At 46.3% G+C, this 27,283-nt stretch overlaps 2 protein-coding genes across 4 annotated transcripts in view; one reads left to right on the top strand and one right to left on the bottom strand.

The window, feature by feature from the left end:
* The window catches only part of hyi (hydroxypyruvate isomerase), a 1,914-nt gene extending 1,390 nt beyond the window's left edge, over window positions 1-524 (bottom strand). The window contains exons 1-2 of the mRNA XM_085929159.1: window positions 179-524; window positions 2-113 (exon numbers count right to left, since the gene is read on the bottom strand). Coding sequence (XP_085785285.1) covers window positions 2-113; window positions 179-389 — 323 coding nt within the window. The 5' untranslated portion in view covers window positions 390-524. The remainder of the gene's footprint in view (window position 1; window positions 114-178) is intronic.
* Window positions 33-27,283, top strand: ptprfa (protein tyrosine phosphatase receptor type Fa). Of its 3 annotated transcripts, none has more exons than XM_085929158.1 (34): window positions 35-457; window positions 1,043-1,162; window positions 1,298-2,485; window positions 8,288-8,436; window positions 8,508-8,653; window positions 9,626-9,761; window positions 10,813-11,001; window positions 12,672-12,782; window positions 14,713-14,982; window positions 15,047-15,628; window positions 15,714-15,850; window positions 15,973-16,117; window positions 16,288-16,481; window positions 18,381-18,498; window positions 19,361-19,942; window positions 20,435-20,532; window positions 20,615-20,871; window positions 21,016-21,094; window positions 21,505-21,714; window positions 21,809-21,969; window positions 22,450-22,562; window positions 23,017-23,049; window positions 23,486-23,583; window positions 23,803-23,926; window positions 23,999-24,174; window positions 24,234-24,353; window positions 24,441-24,595; window positions 24,813-25,098; window positions 25,375-25,553; window positions 25,631-25,757; window positions 25,864-25,989; window positions 26,077-26,231; window positions 26,308-26,443; window positions 26,627-27,283. In XM_085929158.1, exons 4-34 carry the CDS (start codon window positions 8,349-8,351, stop codon window positions 26,693-26,695), a joined length of 5,400 nt encoding a protein of 1,799 aa, XP_085785284.1. In that variant the 5' UTR covers window positions 35-457; window positions 1,043-1,162; window positions 1,298-2,485; window positions 8,288-8,348; the 3' UTR covers window positions 26,696-27,283. The 3 variants fall into 3 exon arrangements, with proteins under 3 accessions (XP_085785283.1, XP_085785284.1, XP_085785282.1); XM_085929156.1 differs by having other exon boundaries at window positions 21,806-21,969; XM_085929157.1 differs by lacking the exons at window positions 25,631-25,757; window positions 25,864-25,989; window positions 26,077-26,231; window positions 26,308-26,443; window positions 26,627-27,283 and having other exon boundaries at window positions 33-457; window positions 21,806-21,969; window positions 24,818-25,098; window positions 25,375-25,521.

The following is a 27,283-nucleotide window of genomic DNA, read 5'->3' as shown; positions in this document are numbered from 1 at the left end:
CCTTTTGCAGTCCAGAGCTCGTGCGTACTCGATGGCCTGATCCAGCCCTCGTTTGAAGTCTTCTTCTCGTCCCGGTACCGCCGCCAAGCCCAGCTCGCCCGCCTTGACGTCACCTGCAACACATGATGATGAGTATGATGATTGACGAAGAGGTGTGTCGATCGTTTCCTTCCCCGACCGGGCGGCGTATTGATGAGGACGACCTCCAGGTCGTGGTCGTCTTTGGCTCGTCGGAGTTCCAGCGGGTCGGCGTCATAGAGCCAAGCTGCCTCCACCGCTCGGAAGCCGGCCGCAGCAGCTGCGTGCATCCGCTGCGGGAAGTCTGGCAGCTCGGTGAACAGCCAGCTAATGTTGGCGCAGAAGCGAAGCGCTGCAGAGGACGACGACATCTTTAAAGGTTTCCCCCCCCCTCAGACCCCAACAAGTCAACGAACTTTCACGTGGGGGCAGCTGTGAGGTAAGCGGAAGTAGAAAGACGCAAATGTATTCTCGTCATAGTTTTGTTTTTCTGACATAAATAATAACATATACAAGTGTGTAAGATTGTGTGTAGCGTCTTGTGTTATTTTTTTTTAACTTGCAAGTCACCTCGGGTGAGACATGTATTTTATTGCGTTGGCCGTGACGTATGCGGAAGTGGAATTTTCACTGTCAGTTTTCATACACAAACAATAATACGTAAACACTGCGTTATTAGGGTGACTTGCCATGTCTTTTTTAACAATTTATGTACATTAGATTTATTTCCTTGTTACCTTTTTTTAAAATTTGGCAATGTGAACACTAATTTTTGCGTCCATGCAGAAGTAAATCAAAAACAATATTAGTCATTCAAAACGTCTTTGAATTTTGTCTTCAAATGTGGCCTTTGTTTTCATGGAGAACCGGGCGCTGAGCGAAGGCACTTTTGTTGCTGCATGCTTCTACAAGCACAACTTTTGAAATATGTTCAATGATAGTGGCTGTCGACCATCCAGGGTGCACAGCTGGGACAAGCTCCAGCGTTCATCTGACGATTTTTCTGATTTGTGAAATTTTGCAGGCATCCCGTCAGCCACGCTGATGGCCAGCCAAGTTGTCGTGTGGTTGTGTTGGTGAACGCCAGCGAGGAAGTCAATTAGCTGGCCGCGATGCTACCCCGATGCCCACGCAACCCTCTTGGGTGATGCTCTTTCATTAGCGCTTATGCTCATAGGGCCCCCTCTGGCACAGACAAGTCATTACACCGATCGCCAGGATAAAAGTTAACCGACTTTTATTGCTGCTGTCAAATGAACTATGTTTTCTCTCCTGTTAGGTGACATTTGAGGCAGCAAGTGGCGGTCCTCAAATAGCTGCAAGCACCATGTTAGCCTTCAGGTAAGTCTTAAAGTCCAATTCAGCAAACAAAGGTGTACAAAATAACAAACTGTGTTTTAATAGTACAACTTCTCTTCCTCGTTTTGTTTCTTCGGAAGTGATTTTTAAATGATTGAGGAAGATTTGCTAGGATTGTTTTGTTTCTAATATGCATCATTTGCTGTTGCGAGCGGAGGGACATTGTGCAGTGACGAGGATGCTTCGTGCCATCTGCCACTGGAAGTCTACCTTGAGAGAATGAAGCTAATATTAGCATGCATGCCCTCAGGAGGGCGGAGCCATCTGGTGGCTTCTCCAACAGGCGGGTTGGGGGGCGTGGGGGCTAAAGAGGAGAGGGCAGCCTAACCACTACTATGTGCATATACATAATGACACTACCATTACATATTTTCCATCAATTTTACAATACAGTAGATACGTGCACTGTGTCTGTGCGTGTGTACTAGTGTAGTATGTATGTAATGTATTTATTATTTTTGATGTATTTACATTGTTTGCTCACTTGATAAATATTTGTGCCAAATATATTTTGGCATCAAGCAATCATACAAATGATGAACTTAGTATTTGAGTTCACACGCATACTGACATTAGCATGAGAAATGTTCAAAACAAAAGATGTAAATTGAGTCAATATAGTCACCTGTAAAAGCTGTCGAAACATATTGGAAAGTGTCAAATGTAACGCGCGTGTTATGGCGTGCGTGAGCGCCACAAGTTAACTGCCAAATTAATTGACCAATCAGCGTCACTTCTTGCGCTGTCCATTCCGGAAAGAGCCGAACTCGCCCGAAGTCACCCGATCGACAAGCGAGCATCAGCGCGCAGCTCAGCGGCTTTCTTCTTTTTCTTTTCCTCCTCCTTCTCTTCTTTTCCCCCCCTCTTTTTCCTCTTGGTGTTTTTTTTTTTTCTGACCGTCTGCCACGCGGGCGGGCCGAGCGAAACCGACGGACGACACCGAAAGAGAACCAAGCCAGGGATTTATCGGGAGTTTTATCATCTGGTTTTGCGGTGGATATTGGAAGTGTGGACTGATTTTGTTTTTGTTTTGGCGCATTGGCGTTTGTTGACGTTCTGATGTGGACCACCTGAAGAAGAAGACCACCTCCACCTCCTCGAGAACATGGTGAGTGAGTGTGTGTGTGTGCGTGTGTGTGTGTGCACACCTGTACGCGCGCCGTTCACGGTTTGTGTTCACGACTTGCCTGGCAGCAGGCATTTTCAAATACTAATCATGAATAAAATAATAAATAACAAATTCACCAAAATTAACACTTGTGATAACAATAATAATAATGATAAAAGACACCGAAGTTGGATAATCTGGTTAAGATAAGTGATAACTGATTTTTTAAGATTGGATTTACGTTTTAATTTTACTTTTTCGTTTTGGTTTTTAAATGCAATATATTGTACAATTTTACTTGTGTACCAATTTTATGTAAAAATGTGATTAAGTACCTGTCATTAAAGTGTAAAAAGAAGTTAATCACTGTTCATGTAACAAGAAAAAAAAAAACACTGATGCTACACTTTAAAAATCCAAAGTCAAAGTCAGTCTGCTTTATTGTCAATTTCTTCACATGTTAAGACACACAAAGAGATCGAAATGACGTTTCCCACCGTCCCACGGTGACTAGACACACAACACATACAAGCAAATAGCAACATGTAATGTGGCAGTGTCAAAGACGTGCAGGGATCCGCTTAGATTTGTTTTCATTTTGCTTATTCTTTTTGTATTTTTAAAATGCCATATATTTTACTTATGTACCAATTTTATGTAAAGAATGATAATGACAGACTGGTTATGATCAATTATTGAATTATTAAGACTAGATCATTCTCTATGTCATTAAAGTGTAAAAAGAAGTTAATCACTGTTCATGTAACAAGAAATATAACACTGATGCTACATTTAAAAAAATAAGCAACATGGTGGTGTCAAAGGCGTGCAGGGATGAACAAATCATCCCCAGAGTGAGCAATGGAATACTGATGAAGCTCCGGCACATGACGCCGCCTTCATCTTCCTCGACTTCATTCATGCTGGAGGAGTCTCACTCGTCTGCATGCACGCCGTACTCCAGCCGCTGCAGCGCTTCACTTCCTCTAGTTTCACATTCAAGTGCAACATTTTCTCAGACAAATAACACAGTTGACAAACAAATCAAAATTTTACAAATGTGCTGTATAAAAATGAGAAATTGGTGACTTTCCATGCCAAACGCAATATATTGTCAGTCTTTAGAATTCCAATGGTTAATGCAAAACGTTATGATGATTACAAATGTGCCCCGTAATAGCAATAGTGATCATTAAGGTTGTTATACATATAAACATATATGTATAGATAATGTAATAATGATAATATACAGACTACATCAGGCCATAAATGCTCTTTCTCTTTAAAGATGGACTCAACGTAATTTTTGGGCCATTTTTGTTGCAAATATGGCAAGCATTTCCTGAGGAGACGATGAATCATGACCATATGTCGTTAGCATGGTAGCGCCACGATAGCACGCCGCCCAGAGCGGAATCCAGTCAAGGCCTGCGTAACGTCTCTGGTCGGGCACTGGCGGGATGTGACCCCGCTGAGCCTGGCGCGCTTGCGCCGCCCTGACAATCTGTCGCTCTGCCGGACGCTTTGGGGCGGACTGATGCCAGGTCAGGCTAACAAAAAGAAAAAAAAGCACTTGGACCAACTGGACACTAGCGAGTGGGCTTTCATCATGCCCCATAAAATGCACAATTTTTGTCTGAGGTGTCAAATACGTATAATAATGTTTTTATAGTGTTTGGACGCTTACTGAACGTGAATGTGGCGTTTAGGCAAATTATTAAGGAATAAGGTATGTACAGTCTGTAAAAGTCAAACCTAAAAGTTTCATCCTGCTGCGTGTAAAAAGATGTCTTATTTGTTTTGTTACTCCTCAGATTTGGAAAAGGGTTTCGCTCAGTGTGTCCGTCTTACGTCTCTCTGATCAGAAGTTCTCTTTAACGAGCTCTCTTGAGGGCCTCGACGGAGAACACTTTCATCTTTTTATGGCCGTTGGAGTCAGCAAATTTTTCTTCTTTTTCTTCTTCCTTTACCGCTCTGCTGTGAAATTGTGACAGGTGCAGGACAGAAAAAAAACTATGTTTGAAGATTGACTCCCTTCGTGTGACACCTTAAAAAAATAAGCGAGAAAAACGAGACTAAGAAAAGGCTTTTGAGTTAATCATGATGCCAATATGTGGGGGGGTTGCTGTTTAGCATTCAAAATCAACAGGAATCTTGCACTTACATAATACCCTGGATAGTCAGAAGGGTGTGTGTGTCCCCGCGTGTGTTTGTGCATGTGCATGTGTGTGTGTGTGTGTGTTTGTGCATGTGTGTGTGTGTGTGTGTGTGAGAGAGAAGGGAGAACAAGAGAAAGAGAGAGAGAGAGAGAAGGTTGTGAAAATGTAGCAGCTTTTTGACCAGTGGGAAGAAGACCAGCACTGTGCTGACTCTGCACTTCAATACCTGTAGGGACAGTATGCACACACGCGCACACACACACGCGGACAAATATATGTATGGAAATATTTGGGAAAAGCTTTTTTCCCCCCCCAGGTAGCGATGAAGGAATGGTTTTGAGAGGTTGCCGGTGGTCTGGCGTCTATGCGTGCGTGCGTGCGTGTGTGTCTGTCTAGGGTGGGGGTGCTATCCATTTCATCAACACAAAGACTTTTTTTTTGCCTCCTTAAGGCAACCATCTCGCCTTTCTGCTGCACATGAATCACTGCAGTAAACATGAACTCACACAGGGTCAAAAGTCACATGACGCCAACACAAAAGCGGGCATGGCAAACCCCTGGTGGGCGTGACTGCATCCTGCCCCCCCCCCCCGCCCCCAAGGAATCTCGTGTTACTGTCCTACTGGAGGCGCTCGCGTCTCGTGTAGCGTTGGGTTCAGGACCCAAAGTTCATGACCCCTAGGAGTCACGACAGTTGTTGAATCCGGCCTGCAAAAGAATACTTGGGTCCCGCTGAGCTGGTGCACTGGCGTTCGACTTTTTGTCGATCGACAATGAGGCACTCGAAAATTGCTACGCCAGAGGGCCGTCATTGTCAGCCATTTTTGCAATCTGCAGCAATCTGAATTGACTTTACAGCAACTTTAACATAGGAACTTATTGTATTGTATTGTATCTTATAATTTAGGATTGTTCTACTTACGGATTAACAGGGTCACAATGAGAACGTTTCTAACTTGACCCCAATTTTCTGTGCATCTCAAAATGAGTGAGCTTTTGACGATTTGACCCCCATGTACGCTCACACCCGGGCTGTTTTCCAACAACCACTTCTCTTCTTCCTCTTCGTCCTCCTCTTCCTTGTCTGCTCCAGTCCTCTCGGAGGGAGGAGCCGCTCTCACCTGGTTCATACCTCGAGCAAAGTTCCCACCCTAGTCCCGCACCCCAATTGATGGCCCCCTCTGCCCCCCCTGGCTGGAAACCCGACACCCATGACATCAACCGCACTCCGGAGACGTGGGCAGCTTCCCAGCAAACGTCAGCAAGCGATCTCTGCTAGCGGATCGATCACAGCTCCACAATTGGCCGCCACCTGTGGGTGACCCTGCTGAAATTCCCCCACAGTAGCCCCCCCAAAAAAAAAAAAAAAAAAACTTCCAACACCCCTAGGCTCCACGCTGAGCAGCCAGAAGGAGGAGCATTTCTCAGGGCTTTGCGAGAGAATTCATCCAAGGCTGCCAGCATTCTGGATACTCAGAAAATTCGTCATCATCCTCATTCTCTGGAGAACTTCTTCATCTTCTTCATCCTCTGGAAAGTCATCTTCATTCCTTGGATAACTATTTAATCCGTTGGACCTTACAAGTCAGGAGTCTTGTCTTTTTCTTCTTTGCCTGGAAAGTTTTCTCCGTCTAGTCAGTGTGCTGCAGGTGAGACACCTGCTTGTACATCATGTTAGTTGTGCGCAATGAATATTTTTTTGGGAGGGATGGTATTGCTATTTTTAATATTTTCTGTGTGTGTGGTTCTATATTTTTTATTTTATTTTGTAGTCTGAGTGTACCCTTTTGGTTTTTGCCATTTTGAATTTCAAATGTAAAATTTTAAAACGTTAACTACGAAAATAGAACTAACATTCCACAGGATAATCGTGTTGGATTTCAAATGTAAAATTTTAAAAAGTTAACCACAAAAATATAACCGTAACATTCCACAGGATAATCATATAGTAAAATTCAAAATGCCATTTTTCGTCCGTGTATTTTCCATATGAAACAATTTAATGTTAACATTTCTATTAATTAATTGGTGGACCACTGGGTAGCACGTCCGCCTCACAGTTAGGAGGGTGCGGGTTCGAGTCCACCTCCGGCCCTCCCTGTGTGGAGATTGCCTGTTCTCCCCATGGGTTTTCTCCGGGCACTCCGGTTTCCACCCACATGCTTGGTAGGCCGATTGAAGACTCTAGATTGCCCCTAGGTATGAGTGCGAGTGCGGATGGTTGTTCATCTCTGTGTGCCCTGCGATTGGCTGGCAACCGGTTCAGGGTGTCCCCCGCCTACTGCCCGATGACGGCTGGGATAGGCTCCAGCACGCCCGCGACCCCATGGAGACAAAGCGGTTCAGAAAATGGATGGATGGATGGATTTCTATTAATTCAAAACCTGGACAAAGTGTACTGTGAATGTGACGCTTGCAAGTCCGCGCTGGCTGGCAAGCTAGTAACTGCTGCCATTGTGAGTGAGTAACTGATTGAACTGAATCAAGGAGCGGTGCTCAGTTATGATGTCCCAAAAGTGCTCTTCACATTGTCAAATATAACCAATATGTGAAGTGAAATAGTTGAAATTACTGATTTATTTTGTTTATTATTGGCTACTGTTATATTCTTTAATTGCAGTTTTCCCAGAGACGTGAGAAAAAAAGTTTTTGTGCTGTCTGGCCGAGTGCCGTGTATTTTCCGGTGAGAAATCTTACACGTTGCAGAGTCCCAAGGGAAGTTTAAGTTTCACGCAGCTGGAATTACGTCTGCGAGACACAATATTCACACACATGCACGAATGTGGACGTTCTTCATGAGTCGGTTCCCACCGGCAGAACGCAGCTGCTTGCTTACATCATTGCTCAAAGATCCGCTAATGCTAAAGCTAATTTAAGGCTTTATTTTCAAAGCATTATCGCTCAAACTTGAGATTTTTATTTCATAATATATGTATATATATTTATATATATATATATATATATATATACACACACACACACACACACATACACACACACACACACACACACACATACACTAGGAGGGTGCCGGTTTGATTCCACCTCCGACCCTCCCTGTGTGGCGTTTGCATGTTCCCCCCGGGCCCGTGTGGGTTTCCTCCGGGCACTCCGGTTTCCTCCCACATCCCAAAAACATGCAAAAGTGACAAATTGGCATAACATAATGAAAATGACAAATTGCCCAAATGGCTTCGATGAAGACCAACCCACTCAGGCGGGTGGCGTAGGTGGCAATGGCGCCTGTAGACACGTTGGCTCCAAGACATTCGCATTTAAGCGTGTTAACAGCAGGTCACCAGAGTGCAGCTGCCCGGTCAGGAAGCGTCACCTTAAGGACACTCGGAGGGCTTAGCTCCGATCGAACGCCACCATGACACGTGCGCGTGTTTGCGGTGGTGGCGCCCACACTGGAACGTGACAAAAGTGAGGCGCACATTTGAGTGCGTGTGCTTGTCAAGATTTTTGCTTTGAGTGGTTTGAATTTGAGGCTTTCACACTGATATCAATTATTATTTGAGATTGTAGGCTTCCTGCTGCTAATTGGCCACAATAAGCCATTTTGAGTCAATCATGTGACGTAATCAGTGCGGTTTTGCTGAGTTATTAACAGCTTTGTGTTCATTTCCAATTTTTCCGGCAGGTTTTTCTGGACTACAACGTGACTTTTTAGCCAATCGGCAGCCGAAGTGGAGACGACGGGCATGGGCCGCATCTGTTGGTCCAACGGCGGCGCCGTTCCCCTCCTGGCGCTGTCGTTGGCCTGGCTGCTGCTGCCATCTCACGCTGACAGTGAGTTTGCTACATTTGGAAATGCCTAATTTACCGTACACGCTATTTCACGCCGGCGTTTGTCCTCGTAGCCATGCCGACCTTTGTCAAGTCGCCCGACGACCAGACAGGCATCTCAGGGGGTGTGGCCTCATTCGTGTGCCAGGCACTGGGCGAGCCCAAGCCGCGCATCACCTGGATGAAGAAAGGCAAGAAAGTCAGCTCACAGCGATTTGAGGTACATATATATAATTAAAAAAAGAAATCAAATCAAAACAAATATAGCGTGGTCCCTCCAGTTACTAATGGCTCTCTTTACAGATAATTCCTGTCATGCAATTTTTTTTTGAACCACATGTAGAAAAGCATCTTTCTTCTTGGTGCTGTTGGTGTTTGAAACAAGATCCCAGAAATGCGTGTGTTTAAGAGCTTATCACATTCCACAAACTAAAGTTCTTTGGTGTTGCCCGAGTGTCACAACCTTTAGGAACATTTGTTAAATTGCTATGGAACCAAAATAGATTTTTTTTTTGGGGTGAGGATGCTCGGTCCTTTCTGTGCTCGTCATTCCGCGCCCACCTGAGCGCTCTAATTGGCCGGCGGCCTCGCAGACAATCAGGAATGTTCTTCAGGAATGTTGGTGTTCTTCTTCCCGCTTGGCTGCCAAGTGAAGCCCGAAGGCCAAAGTGACGCCTCCCCGTCGGGAGGCCCGCCGCTCTCCGCCTCCCTCATTAGGGCAGGAATGCCGCGGCGGAAGTGTGAAAGCCCCTCGGCCCGACCTCCGAGTCTTTAACACCCCCCAACTATTCCGTTCCTGAGACCCCTTGCATACCTGATCTCCACTCAGGCGCATCATTGGACGCAAAACTTCCTCCTCGCTAGGTGGTCCTCACTCCACGAAACGCTTCCGTCTTCAGTCTCGTTGAGCAGCCGAGATGTTTATAGTCGACCCAATTTATATACTTTACTACACAATACTTTGTGACCTGTTTTTTATCTTGCGATCGACAAATACCCTGAAAAAAACAGAATCATAAAAAGTGAACTAAAACAGTTTTCACAAAATTACAATTTATAAAAACTCAAAACCTTACTTTAAAAACTAATTCAAACTAAGTGAAAAAGCCAAAGTGAAATAAAAACTACGACGAAGTAAACAACTTTTACCATGACAATTTTTGACTAGCGAGGCTGTCTTCCATTCATACAGGTGATTGAGTTTGACAACGGTTCGGTTTTGCGAATCCAGCCACTGAGGACGCATCGCGACGAGGCGATTTACGAGTGCACCGCTGCCAACAGCTTGGGGGAGATCAACGTCAGTGCCAAACTCACCATCCTAGAAGGTAAGGGTAGTAATCTTCACACACAAACACCTCCCTTCAGAAGAAGGGGAAAGGGTCGGGCCAACATTTCTGTGTCAGTGCTATTATTACAGAACAGCGATCTGGTAAATGGTGCGGCCTTGCTAGGTGGCGCATAGTCAAAAAAAGTAAGCCAGAGCTAAGCTCAGTGGCCCCAGTGAGGTGCCTAGGTATGCACCTGTTCTCAGTTTTCTGCACAGACGTGACCCGCCAAGCATAACTTGGGCTGCACACTCGCATGTTTTCATGCATGCTCTCACGCCCATTGCAACAAGGTCACCACATGCATTTCCTTCCTTGAGATGAAATTTTATTTTTATATATCCCCAATACAGCTGGGATAGGCTTTAGTTCATCTCATTTGTTCATGTAGTACGTATGGATGTTATTTTATTTTTGTTTAATTTTGAGCATACCATTTTAATTTATAGTTACATGTATGATTCGATATCTTTACAAATATTTTTTTCACTTTTATTGTATGTTATTTTCTTAACTTGTTATATTCTAACTCATTTTTTAAAACGCGCTCACGCCTACTACTAAATTTTACTTACCTCCCTATCTATTTACATTGTTATTATGCCATTCTATCGTTTCAAATAGATTCATTTTTTGCTGTTTCATTTTCATATTGGGCATTTTTACTTTTCGTGTACTTTCACACCACAAACATACAACATACGTTTTGGGAAAGCGTTGCTTTGACTTGATGGAATCTGGTGCCGAAACTCCTCTAAATTCCTTCCCCTCCACCACCCCCTCTGTCACTTTTGTTTGGCTGCCTGATCAGGTTGCGGATGTGCTTGCCTCAACGGTGGGTGCATCATGTTCACACTTTGTTCGCGACGTGTTTTGAAACCGGAGTGGCTCTCAAATCAGTGCTGGAATCTCTGCTATGGAAAAGAGTAGCAAGATTACCAACACGTTACACTGATGTAAAACAAAAAACACACCAATGTGCCTTTTTTTTTTACAGTATGCAGGCAAATCTGGGTTTCACTGTATTTCAAAGGATGTTTTGTTGTGTCAGAGGAGCAGATCCCTCACGGCTTCCCGAGCATTGACATGGGTCCTCAGCTGAAGGTGGTGGAGAGGACTCGCACGGCAACCATGTTGTGTGCCGCCAGCGGAAACCCAGACCCTGAGATATTCTGGCTGAAAGACTTCCTACCCGTGGAGATCGAAAGCAGCAACGGACGCATCAAGCAGCTACGCTCAGGTACGCGCAACATGGCCACCGCATTTCAACAGTCAACATGGCTGCCACTTGAACCTGGCAGAAAACAAGATGGCTGGAAGGAATCCACCGACACAAACACACCCGTGCCCTTGACTCGCTAATGCAGTATGCTGTTCCACTGCCTCCCTCTTGAAGCAAACATTGTGAAAAGATAATAAAGTACTATTATTTTTCACAAGGACACCCCATAAATCTGTCAATTGACGCCACAATGTCATGGCAGATCTCGTCCGTCTGCCTTCCCGGTCCTCCGGGATCTTGGAGAGCTGCTGATGGCTAAATGGGGCCACACAGCTTCCAGGGCCCTTCTTTGTCTTGGGACTTGGTTTACTATCCAGATGGATGACATCTGCATAGTGACCATACCCGTACATGTCTTTGACTCATTTAACAGATTTTTAGTGTGCTACTGTTCGCAATTTAGCTTGTTTAGCGTTCCACAAGTCGAGCTAAGAAAGCACTAATCTCTAAACACAAAGCCATCGCACATGACTAAGTGTGAATTAATTCAAACTAGTTTTTATTCATCATTATAGCAGAGTTAGCTCGAGGGTTAGGGTCACGCAGGGTTACGTTTGATGCAGTCATTTTCTTGCTAGAGTGTAGCCAAGATTTTGTTTGTAAGTAAGCTAGTCTTTAACGTGAGGCTAGCTTAAGGTGAAACAAGTGTGGGTAAGACTGGCTAGCTAAGTAGCTTGTAGCTATTAGCAACTGATGTGTACTGTAGGAAAACTGTAAACGTCAGTTGAGAAGGGTGTAGCATTTAAATAAGCACCTGTGGAAAATGATAGTGTGTAAATGAAAATATTGGAGGAGAGCACTTAATAACAGCTTAGTAAAACAAGAAATCCTATTATGTACTTACTCTAACTGCACATTAAGAGTAACAGTCTTGTTTTGTTGCCTCCTTCCTCCTCCAACTAATGAAAACTTTTTTTCTGGTCTTATTTGCATTGACTTTACCTCACCAGGTGGTACACCGATCAGAGGTAAGAATGCTAGACTTCAGGAACCCTCCCGAAACCGCCTCCTGAACACCTCAAAATCACCAAACCTCATCCACCTCCACTTTATCATCATTCCCATTTGTCCTCCAAAACTCAATGTTTCTTCTCAAAAGAACACTCAAAAGCAATAGTGTTCTTTTGTGTCTGTTTTTTTGTATGGAAACAGAATGCTAGCGCGACTCCTTTGTGTCCGCTTGCTAAACACTCTACCACTAAGTTCTCGAAAATATTTGTGACGTGGACATGAGAAGCAGCCACCAACACAGGAATTGTCGGCAACATCCGCTTTGCCCCCAGACGGAATTGCATTCATGCATTTGGAGTAAATTGCATCGCAATTAGAGTGAATCATATTGTCATTGGAGCTAAGGGTATTACAATTGTATTGAATCGTCTCATACTTTGAGTTAATGGTATCATAATTTGGGTTAAACGTTCCATACTAGGAGCAATTAGAGTGAGTAATTTTGTAATTGGATCGTCTCGTATCATCAAACAGTCTTCGTGGACTCAAAGAACACAGCAACTATACTAAAATGTGCTAACTGCTGCTGGTACTAGAAGAATATGAACTCCCCGTCACGCTTGTGCGGTCGCTAAGTAGAAAATGACTCTGATGTGACCTTCGACATGCATCCGCAGGCGCTCTTCAGATCGAGAACAGTGAGGAATCAGACCAGGGCAAGTACGAATGTGTGGCCGTCAACTCAGCAGGGACCAGATACTCGGCTCCGGCAAACCTCTACGTACGAGGTAAAACCAGGAGGACCTCCGCCAAGGCCGTCTAACTCTTCGTGCCAGGACTTCCTGCTTTGGCATGTCCAACCTTGTCTGGAGCTTTCTCCGCTGCTTTCATCTGTGGTCTTCATTTAAGTTGTGTTCAAATGATTGTTGACCGTGCTAGCAATCAGCCACCGGCTAGCTAGAAGTACAGCCACCATATGGAAATATGTGTTTGTTGTTAATAGATTTGTTGTCTTCTGTCTGTTAGTTTATCCATCCATCCATCCATCCATCCATCCATCCATCCATCCATCCATCCATCCATCCATCCATCCATCCTTCCATCCATCCATCCATCCATTCATTCATTCATTCATTCATTCATTCATTCATTCATTCATTCATTCATGCATTCATTCGTGGGCGTTTGTGTCTCTGTCTGTCGTGTGCATAATGTTGAGTGTAATTATGATGCCAAGTAGGCATTTTAATGAAACACGAAACAATGATGATGTTTTAACATGATCAGGCTTCTGTGTGTGCGCGCGTGCATGTGCGAGCGTGTGTGCGAGTGTCTGTTGAAGGATATTTTGGGCAAGTTTTACTCTTCTCTGTTCTTCCTTGTCTCCCTCCTCCTGGCTCCCCTTCTCTCTTGTTGTTGTCGTGGTTGTCGTCTGCCCCTGCGTCACCATCCCCATCACACAAAACCCAAACACTGCAAACACTGCAGACCAGCGAGAAGGTTTGTTTCTGCACTCGTCCTGGACACGGAGGTGCGCTGGACAGGAGCCAGGCCGCGTTGGCGTGTCGCCATGCGCCTCAGGCCCGTCCCGGCCTCTCCCCTCGCAACCACCCCCTCCTCCCTCCCCTGACCCCAGCCTGCACCCCAAGACCACACCTGTTCCCCCGTTCGCTGCTACTGCTTTGCCTGTTGATGCCTGCACTTGGCTTTTTTCCACATTTCATGAAATCAAAACAGGTCATTTACATTCAGTTAAGTCGCAATGAAGCATGAAAGCAAAGTTATTGTCTGACTTCACCAACAACAGCACATTGTCCGTCATCAAATAACATTATCGAGCATGTAAAATAAAATATAATTGAGATATAATTACTTGTTCAGTTGAAAAAATATAATTGGTGGAAAATATGGATGGAGGTATTAGAAAATGTTATTAAAAAAATTATTAACTCAAGGAAAATAATGAATATACAACAAGTAAGGTTTTAAAATCCACTTTAGTAGAATAGAAATATTTGCCCAAAAATTAACTGACTTTAATCAAATAAGTCTTATTCTTTCTTGTGCGGCCGAGTACGAAATGATCCACGGACCGGAATGGTCCACGGCCCGGAGGTTGGGACCGCTGAAATAAGGGGGATAAGCTACATCAATAAGAGGAAAATATTTTTATTTACTTATCGATATCGAAAAAAGAAGAAATGTTAATTGGATTTTAAAATTTAAGAAAAAAAAAACCTGTGTTTCCACGTGAAACAATGATAAGATAAACATTATTGTATTACAATGTTAAATATTATTATTTATAAAATATTTATTTTAGAAATATGATACAAAAATTCTGAAATTTTATCAGTAAAAAAAAAAAAAAAAAGGAAGACAAAATGTATTAGTTGATTACTAAGTAAAATCATGAACTAAAAAAATCCTGCTAATTTGCAACCCCTACCACCTTGCATGACTCGGCCCCACCCTTTCTGTCCCATCACTTACAACAACCACCATCCCCCCCCTTCTTTGGTCTTTTTGCCCTCTGGCATGTCTCCAGGCTTGTTTTCGTAAATGGAAATCTCAGACACCCAATTTCTGAGTCAATACAGCAGTGTGACTCATTGATCAGGGTGATTGAAAACTTCAAGTCCAGCTCACGTGCTAATGTCTTTCTCTCCGAGCACCCTCCTCTGATGGCACATCTCATCCTCAATCCTCCTCATGCAGTTCGTCGCGTGCCACCCCGTTTCTCCATCCCGCCGTCCCACCACGAGGTGATGCCCGGTGGCAGCGTGAACCTGACATGTGTGGCGGTGGGCGCGCCCATGCCCTACGTCAAGTGGATGAGCGGCGAGGCCGAGATGACCCGCGAGGAGGAGATGCCCATTGGACGCAACGTGCTAGAGCTGGCCAACGTCCGCCAGTCGGCCAACTACACCTGCGTGGCCATCTCTTCGCTTGGTGTGATCGAAACCACAGCGCAGATTACTGTCAAAGGTAGAACCAAGGCTGGAAATGTTTGGGGAGTTATTTTCCACCAATATTCTTTTTCTCCCAACAGCCCTACCCAAGCCCCCCACCTCCCTCATGGTGACCGAGACCACCGCCACTAGCGTCACTCTCACGTGGGACTCGGGCACCCCGGAGCCTGTGTCCTATTATGTGATCCAGTACCGAGCTAAGGCATCTGACAACGGCTTCCAGGAGGTGGACGGCGTGGCCACCACCCGCTACAGCATCGGGGGTCTCAGCCCTTTCTCCCAATATGTCTTCCAAGTGATGGCGGTCAATAACGTGGGCCGCGGGCCACCGGGGGTCATGGTGGACACACGCACCAGCGAGCAGGCGCCTTCCTCGCCTCCTCTCCGTGTCCAGACTCGGATGCTAAGTCCCACCACCGTGCTGGTCCAGTGGGAGCCTCCCGAGGAGGCTAACGGGCAAGTCCAGGGGTACCGGGTCTACTACAGCGCTGACCCCCAGGAGCCCCTCGGTACCTGGAAAAAACACAACACGGACGACAGCCAGCTGACCACCGTGGGTGGACTTGTCCCAGACGTCACCTATGGATTCAGGGTGCTCGCCTTTACCTCGGTGGGTGACGGACCTCCATCTGATGTCCTGCTCGTCAAGATGCAGCAAGGAGGTGAGTGTCTCGTGAGCGTCTTTATTTATTACTGTTGTGCATCTTTTCACGCCCTCATAAATCCAACGCGTTTATTCTTACTTAGTTCCTGCTCAGCCGTCGGATTTGGAGGCCGAAGCTGAGCTGGACTCTCGCATCATGCTGTCTTGGCTTTGGCCCGTCCAGGACCAGGTCGTCGGGTATGAGCTGCGCTACTGGGAGGCTAACGACCCTCAAGAGAAGGTAGATGGATGGCCTTTAGAATCATCTTTACCATTTCGGCCCAGAGTTTGCCTAAACCCGCTAAGAAAAAAAGACCCAAGATGGTGGACATCTGACGATCCATGCCGATTGTGCTCCGGCAGCGCAGCGTGACCTTTGAGCCCGCCGGGTCATACGCTGTGGACGGTTTGAAAGCTGACACTGTCTACGTGTTCACGCTGGCCGCCAGATCTGAGACGGGCTTAGGAGTTTTCACAAGACCCGTCGAGTGCAGGACCGCCCAATCAAGTAAGTGCCAAATGTGTTTTTAGGTCTTGTGTGGTGGATGTTCCTCTAGATCCATGATAGATTAGCATCCTGTTGACTGGACAAAAGACCAGTTACCCAGGTTCCTCAAGAGTAAAACAAGGGCTCCAAATGTTCATGTATTTGTTGTTTTTCTTGTTGTGGTTGTTCAGTGCCCGAAGGGCCGCCCAGAAAGGTGGAGGTGGGCGCTATTAATGCTACGGCGGTTCGGGTGAGCTGGAAGCCGCCCCTGTCCAGCAAGCAGAATGGCCATGTGCGAGGCTACCTGATCATCTACTCCAGGATGGAGCGAGGGGAGCCTCACGGACAGCCCCTCATCGCGGATGTCGCCCAGCCCGACGTGCAGGTCCTCCGCCCTCGCTTGCCTTTCACATCCTCTCACTCACAAACACTTGTCTTCCTCTTCCCGAATTATTTTTATTCACTTTGACCGGCCTTGAAAATGACACAAAAGTATTGGGACAACTGCCTGTAGGTGTTGGACAAAAGTATCGGGAAAGATAGAGGAAATTGAAGAAAATGCGATCCAAAAGTATGTTGACATCGATAGGTCATAAAAAGAAAATGTGGAGTTCATACAAAAGTATTGGGACATTCACGGCGAGTGGGAAGTGAAGAGAGCTTTAGCATATAGAACATATTCTATATATACAGTCAAGGTTTAGGCTGTCTGCCCCTTGGGGCAAGTGGAAGTATGGGACATAAATCTTGTCCTGCTGCCACAAAACACATTCCAACAAAATAGAAGAAAAAAAAGCGCAAAGCAAAGTTGCTCCATCAAATCCCTGGTAACAAACCGGGTGCAAAACAAGAAGATGAACTCGGACTTTCCCACTCTCCTTTTCTTTATTGGCAAAGCGGATAAGAATCAGCCTGCATGAGGGAAATGGAACGTGGCCTGGGGGTGCCAGGAGAAGGTGGAGGAGGGAGAGCGAGACATGCACAGACGTGTCCACGCGCACCCGAACATTCTGACTCAACTCATTTTTTGTCTCCTCTGAGACGGCTTCCTTGAAAAATAGGTGATTACAGAAAACATTCGGCAAACAATCAAATCCTTATACGGTGTGTAATGTCACACCTGGAACGTCCCCTCGGGATTCACAAAACATCTACCTGTCTATCTGTAGTGTGCTGTTATTGAAGCCAACTCGGTAACACACAAAGTGTGTAACAAAGTTTCATAATTCGGTGGACACAATGTCAAAATAATGAGACTACTTCATTTCCGTCGCTGTCCATGGTGGTCAACGCGCTGAAAAAAAAGTGCTGTCACGTTTCAATCCTTTCACCTTATCTCAGCATCTTCTTGCTCTCGCTTTCGTTTGGACACGCTCAGTGCGAAGCGTCGGTCATCTGACCAGTTTGTTTTGTTTTTGCTAGCTAGCGAGAGCCAGCAGCTTGACGGTGACCGATTTTATCTCATCATTCCACGCTCATGCTCCATCGCCATTTTAACAGCGTGAAAGGTTCACGCAGTCAATCGTTAATCGGATTGCATTAATCTGAGTATAGTGCATGTTATACATTAGTTTATTAGAACTTTTTTGGGCGGAGGTGCGGCGAGGCCTGCACTGTTATGCCGAGCGGATGCGGTGCGTGTGTGTGTAAGGTGAAGTGGAAATCTGCGTTGGCTTCCATCAGCGTCATTGTCAGCATCAGCACAGCCAGGGGGCGCCACTAAACTTATCAGGCTGAGGCCGTCAGACAGGTCCCCGGAGATACACCCACGGCAGCCGCACGCATCGCAACGTCTCGGCTTGGATTTGGCGGCTCGCCTGCATGAGACGGGAAGGCTGCAAATCGGCTGCGACGCTCCTCCAGGTGAACAAAACAAAACGCGGCCGAGACCACCGGCGGAACGTTCAGCTCCAGCGCCGGCTGCCATCTTACTGTGACCTCACCTGCCTCCTCTTTCAACGCACCTGCATTCGCTGGACTTCAAATGCTCCTTCAACAAAAACGACTTTTTTTTTTTGTTCAAGCTTAAGGTTTTCAGTGTTGGAGTCTTGCACAACACTAACAAAATTCCTGTGATATTGATGTCTTCCATCAGTTTTGCTCTTCTTGGTAGTATCCAGAGATGCTCAGTGTTTAAAAGAAACAATTGGATCATTCATACTGCTTATAATCAGTCTGTTCATTTTTTTTAATAATCAACAAATCACATTCGAGATATTTTTCATTTTCATCTCTTTATTGAAAAACAACACATTTTGTTCACTTCCACTTCCTTTCTCGACAGGAAACCATCTTGACAGGCCTGCTGCCGGAAACCAGCTACTCGGTGGCGGTGGCGGCGTACACCACCGAGGGGGACGGCGCCCACAGCAAAGCCCGGCTGGTCACCACCACGGGGGCAGGTGTGCTGCCCACTGTCTGACACAAAATATATCACATGAACAGGAAAATACAAATACTTTATGATGGAGATTGAAGTGGGAGAAACAGCAAGGTGTATATACATATTTGATTAGGTTAGACAAACTCATATACTTTTTCATGTTCATATATGTGCAAATCCTCTTATTATTTGATATAAACATAACTGCTCAATCATAACGCGGATACAGCACCCAGAGCTTTGTAACCTCCCAATACACATAGGCGCAAACGGCGAACACAACACACACACAGACACGCACACACACACATGCTTCGTGTACTGGCCGCCATTAAACAACCCAAGATCTTGCCAATAAAGAACCAAGTGTTACTCCACATCAGGGGTGTCAAACTCGTTTTTTCGCAGGCCGCATTGTAGTCATAGCTGTCATTATGACTGTCAACCCAAATAAATGTATGAGCACCTCATATTATATACAGTAAAAGCTACAAAACAAACTGACAAATAACTCGTTTCAAATCAGACGAGCAAAAACTGGTCAAATGCTTTTCAAAAAAACGATATTATTAAAAGTGAAGAGAATTTGCAATTCTAGTCATGACACACGTATTGGATGCACAATTTGTCTTCGCGGCCCACATAAAATGATGTGGCGTAAAAACTGGTCAAATATTTTTCAAAAAAAGATATTAAAAGTGAAGACAATTTGCAATTCTCGTAAAGACACACAAATTTGATGCACAATTTGTCTTCGCGGGCCACATAAAATGATGTATCTGGCCCCCGGGCCTCTTTGTTTTCCTTGCTCAACGACAGACATCTCAAACAACACGCAACATAATGTTGTTTGGCTACATTTCCTTTTTTTGCATCAACAGTTCCCGGCAGGCCCACCATGATCATCAGCACTACAATCGGCAATACGGCGCTGATCCAATGGCAGCCGCCCAAGGAGATGGTGGGTGAGCACACGGGCTACCGGCTGCAGTACAAGCGGGCCGAGGAGGACGCCTTCGTCGTCAGAGACTTCCGCAAGACCGACGACCACTTCACTGTCACGGGCCTCCACAAAGGGGCCACCTACATCTTCAAACTGTGCGCCAATAACCGAGCGGGCAACGGCGAAGAGTACGTGAAAGAGATTAGTACCCCCGAGGACGCCCCCACCAGCTACCCGCTCAATCTGAGCGTGGTGGGCCTGACCGCCACTTCCACCCGGCTGACCTGGGAGCCGCCCCCGCCGGCTGAGCGCAACGGGAAGATCATCAAGTACGCGGTGGCGTACCGCGACATCAACAGCCAGAACGAGAGCTCCGACGCCACGGCGGATACGCACGTGACCCTGAACGGCCTGCAGCCGGATACTACCTACGACATCCGCGTACGGGCCTTCACCGCAAAGGGCGGCGGACCGCTCAGCCCCAGCATACAGAGCAGGACCATGTCCACCGCAATGCCGGGTCAGCGCAACACAACTTTTCCTATTCCACCGCACAAGCTTACCAACATTTGTTCCGGACTGTGATTGCAACAATTTTTTTACTTGGATACTAACTTGGTTTTTAACTTTGTTCTAGACTGGCTCTTGACTTGATTTTTTTTACCTGCCTCTTGACTCATTCTTGCCTTGAATTTTTTCCCCCCAGTTGTTGACTTATTTTTGACCTGGTTTTAAACTGGTTCCGGGCTAGGTTTTTCATCCGGTTCTTGACTGCTTATTGACATAATCCTTGACTGTTTTTTCAATGTGTTTTTGACTGACTTGCTCCTTGACTTGGTTTCTGACCTCGTGCTTAACTTATTTTTGGACTTCGTTCTTGACTTGGGTCTCCACTTGTTTTTTTGACTGGCTCCAGACACGGAAGTAAATGCAGCTAAGCAACTGCAAAATGTCTCGAGTGTTTTGAACGTTTGTCCAATGAAAACTTTCAACCCTACAAATATTCCCTCAGTGTTCACCAAGAACTTTGGAGTCAAGGCTGTCACGAGAACGTCCGTGCTACTGACTTGGGATGTTCCTGAGATCTTTGAGTCCGAGGTTCCCCTCAAGGTAGGTTCCCCCCAAAGTGTCCACTCATAGTACATTAGCAGCATTGATGTGATCACGGCGGCGATGATGTCATCCCGTGCAGATCCTCTACAACCAGCAGAGCGTGGAGGTGCGCGGCCAACACAAGAGGAAGCTCATCACGCAGCTCACACCTGACACAGAATACTCCTTTGTGCTAATGAGCCGAGGTAACAGCGCCGGCGGCCTCCAGCAGCAGGTCTCCATCCGGACAGCTCCTGACCTGCTCCTGAACAAGCCTTCAGAGTCTCCGCAAGACACGGAGGAGGGTGGGAAAGTCATGCTGCGGCTCCCCCAGGTCCCACCAGGAACCGCATTTAGGTCTGTGTTGTCCTGGTTGTCCTCCATACTCAACATTTTCAGACATTTTCATTTAAAATGACATGCATGCGTTCTGGAAGTCTAGTATGTCTATGTTCCAGATGCACGCTAGAATGTAGTTGACAAAAGTAATGTACGCTGCAGGTGGTTCTACATTGTGGTGGTTCCAGTCACCCCAACATCCCTGAGGTGGGAGAACCCTGAAGACATGGACCTCCAAGAAGTGAGTGTTTGAACCGTGTTTTGTTTTAACTCACTTGCTAAAATGTGGTGAAGTCCCTGAGGGCTCAGTATTTGACCCAAATATGTCACGGCGCATTCTGAAAGGTGACAAATGACAATCCAAACGATATCTCTCCAGCTTGATGGAGGTAAAAGGAAAATGTTAAAGGTACCTACCATAAGTTGCAAGCTAGCTTTAGATTTAATATGATAGCCATTGTTACACATTTTAACACAAAGTAAAAGAAAAGTACATCCTGAATCGGCCTAAACAACAGAAGCTAACAAAAGCTTGTGGCTTGTTACAATGCCTTATTTTAGCTCATTGGTGAAGTATGGTGGTCTTCAACTTTCTCAAACATTTGTCAACACTGGCTTCCATTAATCATGGTAAAAAAAAAATTCTGGTAGCTTCTGGAAAGCGAGGATGACGCCCAGAGGAAGAGAAGGCATCTCGAGAGCGAATTCCTGTGGCCGTATGTAGCAGCCAAGCTGGATTCGCTTCCTGAGATTTTCACCCTGGGCGACGGCCACGAGTACCACGGCTTCCGCAATAAGGCATTAACAGGGCAACAGCAGTATCGATGCTTTGTGCTGGCCGAGCTGACGGACCGTGAATCTGTAAGAGTCTCCATTTTGTTATATAAATGTTAGCATCTTTTTCAATTGTGAAAAAAAAAGGTTGCAACAACTGTGTGTGGCCCATTTGTAGCAGAGGACACTGGTGGCCAGTCCGTTCTCGGAAGCCATTCTGGTGAAGCTCCACAGTGGGATGGCGCGCCACTCCGAGGATCCCGAGATGCTTTGGGTGATGGGACCCGTGCTGGCCGTCATCCTCATCGTCATCATCGTCATCGCCATTCTTCTCTTCAAGAGGTCAGTGACCGCTGCATTACACACTGCTAGTTTTAGCACTTGAATGTCACGTGCTTGACCTTTGAATGTTTTTTTTTTCCCCGCTGCTTTTCTTCTCTTGCTGGATTTAGCAAACAAGAAAGGTGAGCGAGTGCATTTAAAAAAAAAAAATAATTACAACCTCTTCCTCTTATGAGGATACATTACTCCAACGTTGATTTTGTTATGCCCGTTATTAGATTTTATTGAATTAAATTGTCCCTGTGCAACCAGTATGGATCAACAAATTCATCAATTGATCCATATATAAGGCACACCGGACTATAAGGCGCACTGTCAGCTTTTGAGAACATTTTAGGTTTTTAGGTGCGGCTTATAGTCCGGAAAATACGGTATATAAAAAATGCTGCTTCATTCAATACACCCCTTTTCACTACCTTTCCAATGTTACTTTTCCTAATACTAATTATTTTCAATGCACTCCTGTTCCTTTTCCATCAGGAAGCGAACGTCTCCATCGTCTAAAGACGAGCACATGGCCGGTGTGAAGGACTCACTGCTGGCCCACACGTCCGACCCTGTAGAGATGAGGAGGCTCAACTTTCAGACGCAAGGTACGCACTTTTTCAAGCACACACTGTTGATTTTGATTGACGAGCTACTGTGTGTTGATTTGCAAGCCTCTCGTCACTTGCAAATGGAGAGTTCGTTCGTCACTTTGCATACACCGATGTTCGAACAAAGTCTGACTTTGGATTCTTGCAAGAGATTATATGTTGAGAGAAAGCAGGGTGGGGGTGAGAGTGGACAGGGTGGGTGTCAACCCCTGGCCTCTGGTCAAATCATAGCAGGGGGTATTTTAAGGATGTTGTGTAAACAGAACAACTTAGATTGCTTCCTCTGTAAAGGATCTTAGCACTTTATTCTACTCGTTTGTTAAGATAGGACAAGTTTGGTTAATTATTACAGGTTACATTACAACATAAGCATAGGATCAAACTAATCTATCAACCCAAACAACTTCCAGCCCACTGACCCGTTTGTGATGTTTTTTCATCCTCCCAACAGGTGGCAGCACCGTCAGTTATCCAACCACACCAAGTAAGTTGTCATTTCTCTCACCCAGAGCCAGCCGGCCGGCCCTTGTGTCCCTGGTGAACTCAGCAAACTTTCATTTTAGAGCCCTCTTGTTCAGATAATAATGATTCATGTACATTTTGTTCCATATTTTACTGAACGTTATCTAAGCCTTGGGTGTGAAACTGAAGGGGGTTGGATCTGGCCCACCACATCAATTTCTGGGGCCCACTAATGCTAATCAAGTGTGTCAATTAGTTTTTTCTCTTTATTTTACATAAAGATCTGGACCAAAACTGTATTTTTTTCACATTTTACTGGTATTGCAAGCATGTTTTTCCCAAATTATTCTTTGGCACTAAGCAGGTGCCTAGTCCGCATATGGCCTCGGTCGGCTTTGTTTTTTTTTGTGTGTGTGTGTGTCTGTTTGATCTCAAATCTTTTGTTGTCCCTCCTGTAGGAATGAGACAACATCCTCCCATTGCCTCCTGCGACCTGGCCGACCACATCGATGGACTTAAGGCCAACGACGGCCTGCGTTTTTCGCAGGAGTACGAGGTAGTGCACGTACACACACAAAATTACAAATGCCTCAAAAGTTATTGATCAAATCTTGCGCAACGCTCCAACACTTTTTGGAATGTGGCTCAAATTATATATGTATCGTGTGTTTTTGGAATAAATCGTACCATGTTGAGATTCTGCAATTGAGGTGAATCCAAAGAATTTTCAGATCGATGCACGTAACCAAGGCGACGTTTGCGTGTCTTCCTTCAGTCCATCGACCCCGTTCAGCAGTTCACGTGGGAACATTCCAACATGGAGATCAACAAGCCAAAGAATCGCTACGCCAACGTCATCGCCTACGACCACACCAGAGTCCTGCTCACGCCCGTGGACGGTGAGCACTGGCTTACCTTCCGCTTTGCACTTCCGATGCTGCTCGTTTGATCCGAGTACGGCCTCGTCGCAGGAGTTCCCGGCAGCGACTACATCAACGCAAACTACGTGGATGGCTACAGGAAGCAGAACGCCTACATCGCCACACAAGGGCCGCTTCCTGACACCCTCGGAGACTTCTGGAGGCTGGTGTGGGAGCAACGCACCTCCACCGTCGTCATGATGACTCGCCTGGAGGAGAAATCACGGGTACGACCGTGACGAGGATGACGAGGAAGACGGGTGCGTTCATGTGTGTGTTTCTGCAGGTGAAATGCGACCAGTACTGGCCCAGTCGTGGGACCGAAACCTACGGCATGATCCAGGTGACCATGTTGGACTCTGTGGACTTGGCCACCTACAGCGTACGCACCTTCGCACTCTACAAGGTCAGGCTAATATATCATATTCGCATCACACGTTGTATGTACGACGCATCGTGTTGACATGCCAGTCGGTGGTGTTGTTTGCGTTAGAACGGTTCCAGCGAGAGGAGGGAAGTGCGCCAGTTCCAGTTCATGGCCTGGCCCGACCATGGTGTGCCCGAGTACCCCACCCCCACGCTGGCCTTCCTGCGCAGGGTCAAAGCCTGTAACCCCCCTGATGCCGGACCCATGGTGGTCCATTGCAGGTAAAGACGCTCATCGCTCACCATTTTATAATGCTGCTCCATACTCCCTTCCTTTGCCCAAAGCCATTGTTGCATTGTTTTCATGGTTCTTTTGTTGATAAGCTGATAATAAACAGAGCGGAACAGCAGTTGCATCAGAGCGCAACATCATAGTGCGATATCGTATGTTGGCATGCTAGCTAACGTAGCCTGATAGCATGTGTTAACACCTTTCCAGCGCAGGGGTCGGCCGCACGGGCTGCTTCATGGTGATCGATGCCATGTTGGAGCGCATGAAACACGAGCATTCGGTGGACGTGTACGGACACGTCACCTGCATGAGGGCCCAGAGAAACTACATGGTCCAGACAGAGGACCAGTACGTCTTCATCTACGAGGCCCTGTTGGAGGCCGCCCTGTGCGGAAACACCGAGGTGGCCGCCCGAAACCTCTATGCGCACGTGCACAAGCTCAGCCAAGTGCCCCCCGGGGAGACCGTCACTGCCATGGAGCTGGAATTTAAGGTCAATAGTAGCTTTTATTTGGGACACATGTTGCAAACAGACTGTGATGCAGATTAAAGGTTTTGGTTAGGTGTACCTAATGAATCGGCTAATAAGATTTCCAGATGTTAAATATGATCTTCGCTGCTGTTTATTATTCATCGAAAATATTAATGCATGTGAAATCAAATGTGTGTGTGTGTGTGTGTGTTTGTGTGTGTGTGTGTGTGTGTGTGTGTGTGTGTGTGTGTGTGTGTGTGTGTGTGTGTGTGTGTGTGTGTGTGTGTGTGTGTGTAGAAGTTGGCCAACTCCAAAGCACATACCTCGCGTTTCATCAGCGCCAACCTGCCGTGCAACAAGTTCAAGAACCGCCTGGTGAACATCATGCCTTTCGAGTCCAGCCGCGTCGTCCTGCAGCCAATCAGAGGCGTGGAGGGCTCTGACTACATCAACGCCAGCTTCATCGACGGATACAGGTCCGTTCGCTCGTCCCACGTTCCTACGGTGACACCCGGTGGCACGCTGTCGTAACAGGCCGTGTTTGCGTTTACAGGCTGCAGAGAGCTTACATCACCACCCAGGGCCCCTTGGCCGAGACCGCGGAGGACTTCTGGAGGATGCTGTGGGAGCACAACTCTACCATCGTTGTCATGCTCACCAAACTTTGCGAGATGGGACGGGTAAAACATGAATGCAGAGAACAGTGGAGATTGTGGGGGGGCAGCCTTAAAAATGTGTGGGCAGACATAAAATTCGCTGACCTTTCAAAATGTTATATGTCTGCAGGAAAAGTGCCATCAGTACTGGCCCGCTGAGCGTTCAGCCCGCTACCAGTACTTTGTTGTGGACCCCATGGCCGAGTACAACATGCCGCAGTACATCCTCAGGGAGTTCAAAGTGACTGACGCCAGGGTAAGTGGCTACTAACTGATCATTTGCTATCTTTGCACTTGTCGCACCGGAGCTCTGAATCACTATCGGCCCATGTTTGTTTGCTAGGATGGACAGTCCAGGACCATCAGGCAGTTTCAGTTCAACGATTGGCCCGAGCAGGGAGTTCCTAAAAATGGAGAAGGCTTTATCGACTTCATCGGACAAGTCCACAAAACTAAGGAGCAGTTCGGCCAAGAGGGACCCATCACCGTGCACTGCAGGTGAGTGTGCCAAATGACCCTCCTCGGACACTTGGCCTTCAGTCGCGTGCACTAATACTATGTGCCCGCCCAATAGCGCCGGCGTGGGGCGAAGCGGCGTCTTCATCACGCTGAGCATCGTCTTGGAGAGGATGAGGTACGAGGGCGCCATCGACGTCTTCCAAACGGTCAAGACGCTCAGAACTCAACGACCCGCCATGGTGCAGACCGAGGTAACCATTGTGTACTCCTCAATCATTAAAAAGATGCATAAGATAGATGTTAGCTCTTCTATGGTATGTTTGGAATGTGTTAGCATCATATGAGTTGTGCGGTTGTTTGAAATACACATTGAGGATATGTCAGTTCAGAAAATGGATGGATGTAGGTAACTAGTTGATGACGTATGGCTTCAGGACCAGTACCAGCTGTGCTACCGGGCCGCCCTGGAGTACCTGGGAAGCTTTGATCATTATGCAACATAACAGCACCCTCACGAGCACCCTTCTGCCAGCCACGCCCGACTTCGCTCAGACCACGAGGAGGTGACCGTCAGTTGGAGTGGGGGGGAGCTGACTCTCGACGAACCCTCCCCCGAACACCCATCGCCCCTTCGTCAATCATTTTCTATCTCGTCTTAATCTTTTCACTTTCTATAAGCACTGCTGAGGACATGTCTTTTTCAACATGCTCCCACATATTATGATCATGATTATTGTTATTATTATTAATACTCACCTGCTGCTATTTTTTTTTATACCATAGACATGATCATACTCTAATGTTACTTGTATTCTTTTTGAGGGGAGGGCGGGGTCTTCACTTTCTGACGATTGAGAACTCAGTCACAAACTTTATGGCTGGGAAATGCTCAACAGGATGTTGAGCCACGGCAAGTGTGGTTGCACTTCTTGGAATTTGTATGTGAGCCTTGGCCTATTCGACGAGGAGTCTGCCCTATGATTTCATGATTTTAGAAATATATAATGATAAAACAGAGGATATAAAATTGTATGGCACTCCAAAGATGAGAAAATATAGATTGTCAGACTTTGTTGTTTCTTTTTTTTTGG

The sequence above is a fragment of the Syngnathus leptorhynchus genome, chromosome 13, assembly GCF_054491065.1.
Source record: "Syngnathus leptorhynchus isolate UIUO chromosome 13, UIUO_Slep, whole genome shotgun sequence".
In the NCBI taxonomy this organism is placed as follows: Eukaryota; Metazoa; Chordata; class Actinopteri; order Syngnathiformes; family Syngnathidae; genus Syngnathus; species Syngnathus leptorhynchus.
Note: the sequence above shows the minus strand (reverse complement) of the source record. Positions and strands in the feature narration are given on the sequence as shown.